Here is a 14,674-nt window from a genome sequence, read left to right as displayed (position 1 = left end):
TACATACACCAAATAAACAGGATGAAATTACTGCACTTCTAGTATATTCAAGGCCAGGAGATAGAACGTGTAAACAACCACATGCACACACAAACTTACTAATCTAAAAAACCAAAACAGACCAGAAATAAAATTAATTGCCACTACAGATACATAATGGTCTCATTATAGTTAATCTGCCTATAATTTCTCTGCATCTATTTCTTTGTAGCCACTCTTATTTATTCGTTGTTTCTTTAAATTGGTGCTTTTACAGAATATTAACATTCTTCTTATTAAAGCAATAGAAAAACAACATGCAACCCACACTGGCAAGAAAATGAGACTGTGACAAAGATATTTCTAGCTAAAACTGTAGCACAAGTGTGATTCTCACACCGTGGGTTGATAACTGTCTTTGTGAAGCTGGAGTAAAAGACTCCAGGTTACAGTAGACAAAACCATTCCTTTGATGCTACTTCCTTATGACCTGATTTTTATTCTCAGCTACAGTACTGTAACTTCTCTGAAAAATATATGCTCAAAGCAATTATTTCTCAAATTAAATTCAAAAGTTAGAAGAAAGTCCAAGTCAGGAGGAGATGGTGCCAAATTCACTATATTATGACCTTGTTATTCCTATATTTGTTCATGAAAAGATAAACAAAAAGGAAAATCACGTATCTTCTAGCATCTTAAATCCACATGATAGAACTGTATAGTCATATTTGCACGTCCAAAAAGTTGAAAAATACACAAGTCAGATGCTTAAAAAACTTTATTGAAAAAGAAATTGGGTTTTTTATCATGACCTTGCTTCTTTTGATTTTTGAACACTGTCTCCCTACAAGGGTATAACTACCTTCTACTGCAGGAGATCTTCTACATAAATCCATCAACAATTGTAAAAAAGCTGCTACACACCTTGAAATTTCTCCCCAAATCCTGATATTGTCACAACAAAAATTTCCTTTCCTGGCCTCTCCCACACCACCCCTGGCACCAACATGGCCCCTCAGCCCTCCCCACCCTGTTCAGCCCTCACAGGGTACTCACCTCAGCTCCACCAGCAGATCTAGACGTTGCAGCCACAGGAGCAGGATCCCTGAGTAGTCGCTTCCAGCAATTTCCATGGCTTCCCCATCTCTCCAGCCAGGTTGAGGTAGAAGCTGCCACTCAGCAAGCGGTTGAAGAGGCATCTGGCATTTCACAGGGATGGCCTTCAGGGTGAGGAAGGAAGAGCAGCCACCTCCATTGAGGAAGTGGGACAGGGCAACGCCAGCACCTGCAGAGCAAGGAAGCGTCCGGAGCCCCTGAGACAGCCCCAGAAAAAGTGTGCTTGCCAGAGAGGCAGAGTTTGGGGACTTCAGAGGTGGTGGCAGCTCTGCTGTTGAAGGACACAAGGAAGCTTGAGGTGCCATTTCTGACAGGACACTACAGCATTCACCTGAATTGCTGCGCTTCCCCTCCCGCCCTCTCCATCTCCCCACAGGCCCCTGAGAGATGCGAACAGCCAGCCTGCAGCTGTGGTGAGCTGGGGGGCTGGCCTCCCGTGCCTTCCCTTCAGCCTGTGGAAAATCACTTGAGCAGGTTCACCTGAGTGCCCTGTGGGCTGAGACTGCCCTTCACCCCTCCGGTTGTTTGACTCCCAGCCTGGTTCAGAGGTGGTTTTCCAGCTGAGTACAGGTGTGGGTGTAGAAGAGGGGGTGGTGACAGGGTCTCCGTGGGCCCTTTGTCGCTGAGCCCTTTGCCCTTGCACTTCCCTGCAGCATGCATGAAAAGCAAGCCAGTGCCACAGCTGCAGGGAGCAGCATGACCGAGCTTTCCTCAGCATTCAGCGGCTTCAGTACCTGGCTTTCTGTTATCGGCAGACATACCAGCACATGAGAGCTTTCCAGCTCAAAGGGAAAGGGCACAAGCACAGTGAAATTTTCCTTTTATGTTTACCACAGTGCAAAAGGGTTTGGTTACTGTACACCTATGTGCATCCCACATAACAGAGGCAGTTTTCACCATCTCTTTGCCTATACCTTTCCATTCCATAAATGGGGACAAAATATTTCCCTCACAAGGATGCAGAGAACATTAGTTTGCTAATATTTGTTGCAGCTATCAAGCTGAACGTATGCTGAATCAAATACCCTTCCCCACTGGCTGTCTGTTTCATGTTTTTATTTTACATGGTAATGGTGTTTTAGGTACAGGTTCTCTTCTGCAAGAGATTCCACACTGATGTGACTCCTTCAACTTCGGTATGGATTTTTGAGTCAGCAGTGTAGTGTACTGGAAGGGAAGTATATGACTTTTTTACTGTATAGAGCATCTTTGCAAAAAAAAGTTGCAAAATAGGCAGTCTTACCAATTTCCTCCCATTTTTTTGGTTGCTATAGTTTGAGAAGAGGGAGATATTTCTTCTTTTCTAATTCTAGATATTTTTCCCTCACAAAGGTGGGCCTGGCTCTGGCAAAGGTAGCCAATGCGAACAGTTAGCCAAGAAATATGGATTTACTCACCTGTCCACTGGTGACCTTCTTCAAAATGAGTTATCATCATTATCAGAGAGAAGTAAATTGATCAAAGACATCATGGAATGTGGTGAACCTGTGCCTGGCGTAAGCAAGAGTTTTATTTGGGGTCCTAATGGTTAAATAAAGGCAGCAGTAGGTAAATTGTCTAAAAGGGTGGAAATAAGACACTAGATTTGATGATTCCTGTTTAAGTAAAATGAGTCTGGAACTTGAGGGAGAAGTTTCCTCATTGCCAGTCCTGTGGCAATTCTTTCCCCTTCCTATGCCAGTATTTCTTCACATTTCAGACTCACATAGGCAACAAATTAGTCATGGAATCCTGCGAGACAGATGCTGTTCTATGCATTGCAAATTGTAAGAATAAGTACAGGAAACAGAAACTTCATGTCCATTTTATAGCTTTGCATTTCAGATTCAGAGCTGGTCCTCCTGGCAGCTATTCTAATTTACAATACCTGCAGCAGTTCCCTGCAGAGCTGGCTGACATCCCAGAGTAGCTGGACTGCAGTTTAATGGAGACTGTGAAGACAGTGTGTTATTCTCAGCTGGACTTGACTTCTACATGGCAGGTCCGCAGCCCCAGCTCTTGGTGGGTCTTCAGCAAGTGCATCTAGATCATAGGATGTGTTTGCTAATGAAAGATACTGGGAAGTGCTGCTCAGGGGAAACTAAAAGCTGTGCTGAAGCTTGATTGTGATTGCTTTGCTCTTCACTATGTTTGGTCAGATGGGGTCTCTTACCACTTTCCATGTAATATATCAATGACATAGCAAAATGCAATCAGATTGGAAAATGCTGCAACAGTACTCCAAAGTTTCACAGGTATTCACATTAATTTTGAAACGATGAAATATTCCCAGCTATCTAGAGGTCACTTCAGGAACTCTTGGATAGGTTGCAGCACTAGATTTGTGTAGCATAGCTGGTCCTGAGAGAAGAAAAAGTAGAGTGCCTTGCTACCTTCAGGATGGGAAGAACACCTGCATTCACAGGACCTGCTTTTAGCAAAACAAGGCAGTTCTCAAGGGCATAGGACTAAAGTCAGTGTAACAAACAAAGGTATCAGTCTTTCTTATTAATTAACCAAGTAACTCTCTTTCTTTCCAATGCAGGGTATTGTCCTAGAGCTACTGAAGGAAGCCATGGTTTCCAGGTTAGGGGACACAAATGGATTCCTGATCGATGGGTATCCCCGGGAGCTGAAAGAAGCAGAAGAATTTGAGAGCAAGGTGACCATATAATCATAATGCTTTCATAAATCCCACTAAGATATGACTGTACTTCTGATGCTGCTTGGGTCCCCATCTTTAGCTGATTGCAATGGGGATGTGTAAAGAGCTGATCCAACAGTGTTGTGCTGCTGATCGCTGAAAATTTGGCATCCCATCAATATAGCAACTCCAGCTTTTGCCTTCACCTACACAGACTCTGTAATACCAGAAGTAAAGTCAGATTTTACCCAAATTTAATATAAACCAGGATAAATTCATACTTAGTGGAAAACACTGTTTTTAGAATCTGTTTTCTAATTCTAGTGGATGGCTGCTATACTCATGAAAGCTCATCAAACACTACTTGATGTAGTTTCATGAAAGCATGTATTTTCATAGTTAATATCTCTTACTATTGAGCCAGCTCTGCTAAACCTTGCTGCCACTTAGAAACAGCAAAACACAGATTTAATTTTTGTGATGAGTAACAGGTGGTGTAGCCATAAAAAGAGCATTTTGCAAGTGACTGCGTGGCAGTTCAGAGAGTTATCGATTTCTGCAGCATGTGTTAAGACCTACTGAGAAGTCTCAGCTGTACATTTCTCAATCTGCAGAAAATACTCTATATAAGCCCTGTGAATGAATTTGCCAGGATTTAGGAGAAGTGGTGAACTAGGAGAAATAGTTAAGTATATATTCTACCATATTACACTTCACAAATGTCCTATACAAGTTTGAAAGGTAATAAAACTTTAATGAATCATCTGTTTTCTCCCTGAACTTTTAGCTGCTTTATTTAGTTGATTACCAGAAAAGCCTAGCAAGATTTAAGCATCAGAAGCTGGACAAAATAATGGACAACAGGATTTGCTATGGAAGCATTCATGGAAATGTTGATCTGTTAGTTCCTTTACTAAAGTGCCACAGACTATTAAAAAGTCATTGGAGATTTCTTTTACTTTGTGTAGAAGGAGGAACTATTTCAGCAGTGCTGCTTTTCTGGCAGGCATATGTGTCATGTCCTGTGAACACTGGTCTATGCTATAAAGTAGGATTTAGAGATTGGCATGTCCTGGACTAAGGCATTGACAGCCAAACAAGTCTTGATGCATCCAGTGCAAAAGCAGAATCCCTTTCAGTTCCTGGAGACACTGTAGCAGGAAAAGATTCTGTAGTCCTGAGCTGCCTTTTATATTTGGAGTAAAATACAAGGACCCCAACCAATAATTTTGAATGTGCTAAGTCATCCCTGTTGTACCCATGTATCCACTTCAGTTTTCACTGGGTGAACTTGGCTGGCTGTAAGCTGTAAGTCTGTGAAGTTTTTTTAAATGAGTCATTATTGAAATAGTGCTTTCCGGTTCTTTCTGAAGGGCGATAAGAAGTTCTTCCTACATTATAATTGAATGAAAAGAGGCTATATTAATTAATGGTGGCAAAGTGCAAATGAATATCTACATGATGTGTAAAAAAGCATTATAGTTGTTAACCAAGAGCTGTTGTATTTAGAAGACATTGGAAATACTGCTTATACTGAAAAGCTTGACAGCTCTCAATAGAATTAGCTATATAGAAACAACTTAATCTCCAGCCAGTTTTGCCCAATTCCTTTCTATGATATAACTGTACTTTTACCTAGCCATAATTCTAGAGAAGCACATGTCTCTGTTACCTCCTTGGTCTTTCTTCTATGTGAAAAGTATAAAACAATATTAAATTATAAATTCCACATCACCAGGTGGAAGATATGCAATAAAACTGAGTAAACACCGAATACATTAGACTTGTTTAACTTCCTGCAGGTGTCCCCACAGCATGCATTATTTAAGCTAGATTGTGTCAGGAAAACTGTAATTTTGGAAAAAAAAAAAAAAAAAAAAAAAGAGTAGTAAAAATTGCTGTAATATCTGATAGGGGCATTATGTTTACTTTCTGCAATTTTTAACTTGGAAGAATGACATTTCTGTAATGTTTTGAATTTCAGAGACTAGCAACATTGAAACTTTCAAGAGAACCATATAGATTTTTCAAAAGTGAATCTTGGTCTATCAAACAAGATACTATGATCTGATCCTGCCAGTCAGTAGACTCCTTCATATCGTCATTGTAAGGTGATGATATGACTATAAGTGATGAAAGGAATCATTCCTCATTTATTGTATTCTAATTTAGAACAGACCATGGAATTCCTCATGTGGAGCTTGGAGGAAATAACTTCTCACCATCCTAGTCTGATTATACAAAAAGGGCATTTGTTTAAATCGTTGATTAAGCCCACATCTTTTTTAACTTCTAGATCTAAGTCTGTTCAAACTGCTTTGTTGGCTTTTTTAATCCCAAAACCCAATACTGCTGCTGCTAATAGCATTAATGTTTTCTGAGCGGTGTGGAAAAAAAGAATGGATAAAAGCCTGTCATTGAACTGTCTGACATAATCCCTTGGCTTCAGCTATCTCTTAAAAAGTCATTAAGGTAGAAAGGTCAACGTAATCCAGACATCCTCAGTCAAATGCAGAAGCCCTAACATGAAATATTTACCTTTAGAATATTTCTTCCTTTAAGAGCTGTCAACAAAGGTAGCAATGGCAATTTTCATATATCAGTCCTTTAGACTTTGCTGTAGCCATGGTAAAAGCATGATTTTATAATGTGAAGATCTAATGTGAAGAACAGTCGTCTTTTCTCAAGACTTCTTTCTCCTAAAAGGGGTTCTCCAAATCCCTTATAGAAAGGGAAGGAATGAGGAAAAGTCTGAGAGCATCATTGAACAATTTAATACACAACTGCATGGAAAAATTGTTACATTACTTTTCTCTGATCCTGTAACACCTTTAGTTTACTTGATAGAGGTGGAGTTTACCCCTTTAAACTGAGCCCAACAGTTGTTGCTCAGGCAAAAGCTTGTGTCAGAGAAAGCTGTGCCTGAGCAGGGTGTTTGACAGAGTATATTGCAAGATTTATGCTAAATGACATGCATATTTTTCAGCATCTCGGGGAAAGAATTATGAGGATTTATGTTCAGGACTTTTGGGTCTCTCCTAAAATGTTATAAGGAACGTTTTGCTCTTTCTTGCCAGTTCTTTTTCACCCATAAAGTACTGCACTATCTATGATCAAATGTAGATAGAGACAATTATTTACTGTATTTGCCAAGGCCTGGGAGTAAAAATAAATAAATCTGTATTTCATTTCTTTATAGAAAAGGGCAGACTCTCCCTTGTGACTACTTTGGCACTAGCCAAAAAGCACTAAATGGTGGGCTTGTTAGAGAATTTGGAAATTACTCACGAATTTGAAAATGCAGAGGAATATATCACATCCTTTCTTTATGCCATGGGTAGTAATGATGTAGAGTTACACTGCAAATATTGACATAAACTAGTGTGTGGTCTAAAGTAATTCACAGAATGTATTCCTGTGACTCTGTCCAATAACAAGCATTTGATGGTGTCCCTGAGCCTGTCTGTTGCTACTCATTTCTGTTTCAAGTGGGAACACTTTAATTTGGACTTTTCCTTCTATTGCCTTTTGAAAATCTAAGCTATAGTTTACCATTCACTGAATGTAAATGTATTTTTCACAGATTAAACAAAGCAAAGGCTAGAAAAATAACCATGTCAAGCATTCCCTGAGTCCAGTGCTGTTTGCATCAAGCTTTTCTCAAACAGTTGCAGATAATGAACAAACTGATGATCTGCAGTCCAAGCAGCCAGAATTTTTCAGATCATATCTCTTTTTCTCTGTATGTGTAGAGTCTGATCAAGCACAGCCTAGATCTTGAATAGTGGGATCTCTAAGTGCTGCTGTAATAAGAGGTGTTTGTCAATAAGCATAATTTCTGCATAGACAAATATGAAAGTAATTTGCTAATAAATTCCTTGATGACTATTTTGGTAGCATTTCTTTTCAAAATTATCCAAACCAAATCAGTTTTACCAGGCCAGTGGTTTGAATACTTACTGTTTTTCTTTGTCTGTAGATTGGGGAACCAAAACTTGTGGTCTGCCTGGACTGCTCTGCAGAAACCATGAGCAGTCGCCTTCTGATGAGAAATCAGAGCAGTCAGTACTCTGATAATGCTGAAACTATCAAGGAAGGAATCAAAAGCTATTACCAAGCATCAAGACCTGTGATTGCATACTATGAAAGGAAGACACAGTTATGCAAGGTAAATTGCTTGATCTTTTTAATTCAATTATTGCTTTTTATTTCTGTGATATGAGCAATATTCAGAAAATACTGACATGACACCATTTATGAGCTGTATTAGTTTCTGCACTTTCCAGTTTGTTCTCATTTTACTCTTCTCTGGTTTGTTTGCAACTTCTATAAACTTCTGAGTTCCACAGTACAATTTGAAAGAATAAAAACATAAATTTATCCTGAGTCTGAGAACATATCCTGAATCACTACCTCATCTGTACAGAATCTCTTATTAAACATTAATGCTGGAGAGCTTTTCTTTAAGTATTAGGATTTATTTCTATATAAGGGCTTTCAGAATTAGTATGAAAGATTATGTTAATCCAAAACTCTTTAGCTAAATTTACAAAACTGACAGTATGTATCCTGAAATAAAACAGATCTGCACAAGAGAAAGATCTTTCTTCTGGAATAAATGACATAGTTATATTAATTTCAGTGAAGTACCTCCATTTGCACCTGCTCAGGAAGTGATATTTAAAGCATTCTTTTTATTCTCTAATCAATAGTTTACAGAGAAGCAAGAAAAAATCCGTCAGTGCAATTAGCCAATGTATATACTGGCACGTCTGTAAACTCATTTACATGGGACACTTATATTTCCTTTTATACATTTCTCTTCTCTGTCATGGCAAACTGTCTCTTGTGTTCAGCTACAGAAAGATCTAGTCCTATTGATCCTTCTTGTCCCAAAAGGGAAAGAATACAGTAAGAGTTTCTGGAAATACTATGGGAGCTTTTTTCTGGAGGCTGTAGCAAACATGCAAATCACATATCCCAAACCTTTCTCCTCTACAAAGTTCCTGAAAGAAACGTGCAGCTACATTATGCAACCATGCCCTGACCTGAGAACAGAGTAAATAACACAGTCCTGAGAAAAATGGTAGTCAAAGGGATAGTCCCAGTTTGTGTCCTTTGGTAACCCCATGATAAGTGTACAGAAGGCAAACTCTAGACTGGCAGAAAAAAAATCCTCAGTTACTTTTCTTATTTAAGCTTAAGACGATTATCTGGTTTTATTTGTATTTTCTTTGAAAACCTACCTTGCCAACATTGCAAAGATGGGACTAATTAAGTATTCAGTACAATACAAAATACACCAACACAGTGTGATGCAAAGGAGAAGGGAGCTCTCTATATCTCTAAGATCTTGCTCCAGCGAGCTGCGCCTACCACAGTGTTTCCCTTTTTGAAGCATTAGGGAAGTGACAGTCCCAGAGAAAATTAAACTACACTAAATACTTGCACACAGATTGTGCATCCATGGTCTGCCTTATTTCACTTGACATAGACTCTCCTTGCCCTTCCTTAATTCTTCTGCTGCAAGTTTCTGCTCCATCTCCTATATAATCTGTGCTGTGGCAAAACATGCAGTCTTTTCTTGAAAGCTTATAGCTCGCTAGCTCCTTAAGGGACTTGCTGAGTCTGTGGGTCAGAACTGGATATGTGCTTTGCACTCTTTTATCATTATTTTTTGGGGGAACTGACATTGTGCATTGCTACATTAGAAAATATTCGTGCATTGCTTGATCAGTGCTTACACTGGCTTTCGTACAATCTACATTGTCTGTATTTCCTTCTGATGAATGTAGGTGTTCAACATACTTCCATCTTTTGGGTGGAACTATTGGGTATGAAAGCTCTATAAAATCAGCTTTATAAACACTATAATGGAAAATGTCCTTTTAAGGTTGAAAAACATGCTCTGTTTTTCGTGAACCCGGGTACTCTGTATTGAAATGTCTACCTCATCTACTTTTCACTAAGCTGATAAAATACACATGTGCTATCAAAGATGTGATTCCATTATGGATTTAAGCAGGGAGATGCCCCCCCGCCCCCAGCCCTTACGATGTAGATGTGTTCAGTTATTTATCAGCATTGAGAGAACGCTGCCAAAATACTCAGCAGAGATAGGCTTTTAAAATTAATCCTCCCAAGTCTATCCTTGTCACCCTCAGCCAGCCGTGGGTACAAGCCTGCAGCCCTGGTGCCTGTACAGCAAGGAGCAGGAGCAAATGTAGTTTTCATACAAGAAGCATGTTAATGTTTTATTGTTCATGGGTGAGAGAAGTTATTTTTTTGACCAACTGTTATTGAACAGTTGTGGAAATCTGTTTTAAAATTTACTTTGTACCTATAGTGAAAGTGGAAAACTAGGTCTGAGCATTTTTTTGCACAGGGCAATTGACTTCAATAGCTATTCTGATCCAGACAATCCCTATCAGTTCTGCAGTGGACAGTGCTGTAATAAAAAAAAAAGAAAAAAAAGAAAAAAATTAGTGTTGGAAATATGCTACACACTGTGAAACAAAGTAATTTATTTTCTGAAAGGAATACTTGTTTAGGAAATGTTTATAGTCAATTTTCCTGGATAAATGAACTCAAAGAGTTTAACGATACAGTCTGATGTGGTCAATGACACAGCTCAAACATAGTGTCTGGCATAGTGGCATCCTTCCCATGCCCAGTCCTTCTTTGCTCAGGAGATTGGACTAGACCTATTGAGGTTCTTTCCAACCTGTATTATTATCCTGTAAATGCACATCTTGCAAATCTACACATTATTTGGTTCAACAATTTGAAGAATAAAGACAAAGACAGAACAGTTAAGACTTGGTCAACAGCTGTTTTGAAATAAGGAGAACTAGGTAACACAAAATGTATAACTGAGCTATGTGGGAAATTTAGAGAAAACAGACACTTGGTTTACCATTTAAAAGCTATTTTAGCAGTGAACAGGTTTAAGCTGCATGTGTTGAACAAAGCAGAGAGTAAAGGGGAAGTTTACAATTCCCAGAAAGCAGGGTTAGTTTCTTATTTATAGCAACATATTTTACATCCTGCTAAGCATTGACATTAGCAGCCACTCTGATGTTATCTGAATGAATAAAATAAATTCAGGTGGAAAGCAGAAAAACTAACAGTAATACTTCTGACTGCATTTTTTTGTGCATAGGCTAGGCTAAAATAGTCCTTGGGTTTTGTTATTTGTAATATCATATATATACACAGAAGACTGAGATTTTACCTAGAGGCAGTCTAACATGTTTAATATTTTTCCTCTTGATTTTACTTATAACACCACATATTTTTAGCTTTGGGAATCTGTTCATTCCTAAGTGGGTTTTATTATTCTCCAGCATTGACTAGTGCTGGTTGAAGATGTTAACGCTCCATTAAGATGCTACTGCCTCTGTAATTCTGCTTACTGAAAGAACTGTGTATATATTTCCTAATCCATTTCAGGCAAAGCCACCAAAATTAATTTACACGTGTTGATTTGAAGGCCCCTTAAAATACATTATCTCATCTACATTAGTGAGATTTTTAAAATAATGCATGGACTTTCATATAACTACAGACCAGAGGCAAAGCTGGTGGGATCCAGTAGCTTCAAGGAAGTGATGTCTTACCTGAAGGTGCTGTTCACAGATCCAGATCAGTCTGTGATCCCAGGATAAGGGATGGTGAAAGCATCTGAAGAGAAGCTGTTTAAGATGGGAAGAGAAGGGTCTGAAAGAACCTTTAGTTGTCTTCTTCTGGAAAGTTATTCCTGCCCAGTCTTGTTTTTTCAACAGAAACAGCTCTGCAGTGGAAGGCTCATGTAAGCTTTATGTCCCTTGAGATTCCAGCCAGGCACATTCTTAAGAATTCAGAGGAGTGGATGCTGGGTTTTTAAGAAGAATATTAAGAGTCTAAATCCCACCTAACTGCCATGAAGATTCAGCATTAACCTTTTCTAGTCATCTTACTGCAATGTGTGACTAAACACCACTAATAATTGTAGGTGAAATAGTGTTTAATCGCATGAGTGAATATGTCCTGTAGGGCTTAACTGTAGCATGCAGTCCTTGCTTTGTCACAGAGAAGAAAATCAGAATTGTTAAATAGACTCATCTAACAAGTAAATTTAGTTGGCATATTGGTATTATTTGATGTGTCCATTTTAAGTGTATTTAGGGATAGGCAAACTTTTCCACAGATTGGGAACAGCACATGGCAACGGTGGTACGTGTTTAATTTGTCCTATCCAGCCTGAAAGTTTTCAGTCCTGAAACAGGCAGATTAAGTATGGAAAGTAAAATTCAGCCCTGGGCAAAACAAAGCAAAAGGTCTGGTGTGGGAATTAGATGTTGGATGAGCATTCAGTGGAGGAACCGATCTGTCACGCCATATCAGGGTGTGCTTGAGACTACACTTGTTCTCTGCATTGGAATGGGTGTTATGGCACAGATGCTAGGTACCTAATAAACATGATAGAGACAGAAAAACTCGTCTGACCTAGCTTCCTCTGCAGTCATTAGGAATTCTCTCTTTGCTTTACATACACAGAAGAGACAAAGGTGTATGGTTGTAACATCATTCCCATTTTAATCAATGAGAATTTTATGACCTTCTCTAAACCTAGAGTTATTGTGCACAGATGCATTCATAAATAACTAATATAGTATTTTTAAATGGAGCATTTTTCCGTTCCACTGACCTCTGAACAAGAACATTGACCTGATAAAGCTGCCAAAAGATCAGAACTCTATCTGAAATTTTCCTTTGACCAAGATTACCTGTCAGTGTTTCTGTTCAGCAGTGAAAGCATGAGGCATGCACAAAGGGTGTAGACTTTGGGTGCAGATGAAACATCTGTGAACCTGACAGGAATAAATAATAGTGATCCTTCCAGACACCCAGCTGAGATGAAGAACTGTGATGTAACTCACGGGGATGTATTTACAAGGGAAGATTAACTGACTGAAGAATGAAGGGCAAAGAATGACAGGGTCCTCTGCTCACTTTTCTGCTAAGGCGTTAAGTTTCTAAACTGTGTTGTGGAAGGTAAAGTATGTTTAACAATAAGTTAGAAAATTTCCAATTAATTTTTAAAAAATAATGTTTTGGGAATATTGTTTAATATTCCATAATTTCTTTCATAGTCAGTTACAGAACATCCACCTGCTGCTAAGGGCAGCAGGCGGGTAGTATTAAACTAAGAACTCATACTGGAAGTGCAAGGACTGAAAGCACTACTCACAAAAACAGTTTCAAGCTGCCTGATTCTGTGGGAATCAGATGTTTCAGATTAATGAAATGAAATGAAATGCACTATGGTAGCTGTAATAAGCAGGTAGATGCTGTTGTTTCTAAATTTATTTCTCAGTGATTTCCAAGGCAGCTGGACAAAGTGCATCTGAAAATTTAGTAGGCACCTACTTGTGTTTTAACGTGGCTAAATGTAAATACCTTTGAATATATGGCCCTCTGTCAATTCAGAAGAAAGGGAGGAAAAAACCTGATTGTTTTTAATATCTGACTCATTTTTTAAAGCTGTTTTCAAGTGACAGTATGTAGGAGGGTAATAAGTAATAGAGAAGAGCAATGCATTGGTAGTCAAGCAAGACAAAACCGAACCTATCTAGGTAACATAAGACATCTAGTAGGTGTCTTAAATACAGGTTCCCTGTTCAAAGTCATCTGAGGAAAAGTATAACAAATAAGGTAGGCAGTCCGGAGCAGAGGATTTTCAAGGCTGGGCAAAACCCTTCACTATTTCAGATCACAAGCTGTGGAAGCTTAGCCTACAAATTTCGACCAAAATGCATTTTTTAAAAAATTTTTCTTTCTTTTTCTTTTCCTTCTTTTTCTTTCTCCCTTTTTCTTTTTTCACAGTGTTGTTCTAACATTTCTTTCTAAAATCAGTTGAAGTCACATGATGGTTAAGCAGTAGTTACTGGATTCTTATCACAAACATTTTCTGTAACCATTATGAAAGAACAAGCGACCATCCACCCTCTCATGATATTCCATTTCTGAGTCTTCTCATGCCGATCCTCTGATAGAAATGTCTCTGGGGAGGGGCAGATATGTGCTTTTCCCTTTAGAGAAGTGATAATGGTAATAGTGATAGCAGGTATGTAATTTAGTTCCATCTTTTGAAATGTTGGCAGAGAATCATTAACCCTGGTAGGTAAGTAGGTGGGGAACAAAGGGACAAGAGTTTCTATGTCACTGCCCTTGGTGGCTTGTGACCCATTAGATAAGACACCAGTCTAGAAATATACATCAGAAACATTATCAGGGCATTATACATAAAACACAGCAGTAAATTCATGTCAAATGTGAGTAGGTATCGAGGCAGCATGTTTCCACTGGATTTCCAGACAGCTTGATCTGTTGCTCTGAGATCCAGGTACTGTGCTGTCTCAGAGAAGTTTTTAACACTCTTTTTAATGACAAAGGTATAAATGTTAGTGGCAACACAGATTAACTTTACTGACCTTTGATAAGAATCTTCTAACTAGTGAGTTTATTCCAGCATCTCAGTCTGCCTTGTTGAAAATGGTGGTCCTCAGCCATCCCCTCTACAGATAATCAGGTATTTTCTTAGTGGCAGTATATGTTTATGGTTCTAAATCCCCAAACCTACGACAAATGGAGATTTGATGACATAAAATTTAATTGGCTGGTTTTAATGCCAAAAGGAGCACCACTGTACTATGGAGATAATTACTGCAGCCATTTTTCATATGAACTCATTAAATTTCTCTGTATTTGCAGTTACCTAAAGCCATAGTGGCATTTCAGATCTGGAAGCACTATGGAAAACTGCATCTGGATCTTGCTTTTATGAGAAGACAGTAGCCTTAAATAACCTTGAAAACAGTTCTAATTTATGAGTCTTATTATAATCTGAGAAAGAAAATTACACATTTTTCTCTCCTGGAGCTGCAAAGAGTGTCATTGAATTACTGCGGTACT

General features: G+C 38.7%; 1 protein-coding gene across 1 annotated transcript in view; it reads left to right on the top strand.

The window, feature by feature from the left end:
* The window catches only part of AK5 (adenylate kinase 5), a 94,027-nt gene that overhangs the window by 75,453 nt on the left and 3,900 nt on the right, over positions 1-14,674 (top strand). The window contains exons 11-13 of the mRNA XM_042804074.1: positions 2,428-2,591; positions 3,620-3,736; positions 7,698-7,886. Of these exons, the coding sequence (XP_042660008.1) occupies positions 2,428-2,591; positions 3,620-3,736; positions 7,698-7,886 (470 nt within the window). The remainder of the gene's footprint in view (positions 1-2,427; positions 2,592-3,619; positions 3,737-7,697; positions 7,887-14,674) is intronic.

This window comes from Tyto alba, unplaced genomic scaffold (genome assembly GCF_018691265.1).
Source record: "Tyto alba isolate M040663 unplaced genomic scaffold, T.alba_DEE_v4.0 Super-Scaffold_1000006, whole genome shotgun sequence".
Classification (NCBI taxonomy): Eukaryota; Metazoa; Chordata; class Aves; order Strigiformes; family Tytonidae; genus Tyto; species Tyto alba.
This window is presented reverse-complemented; position numbering and strand designations above follow the sequence as displayed.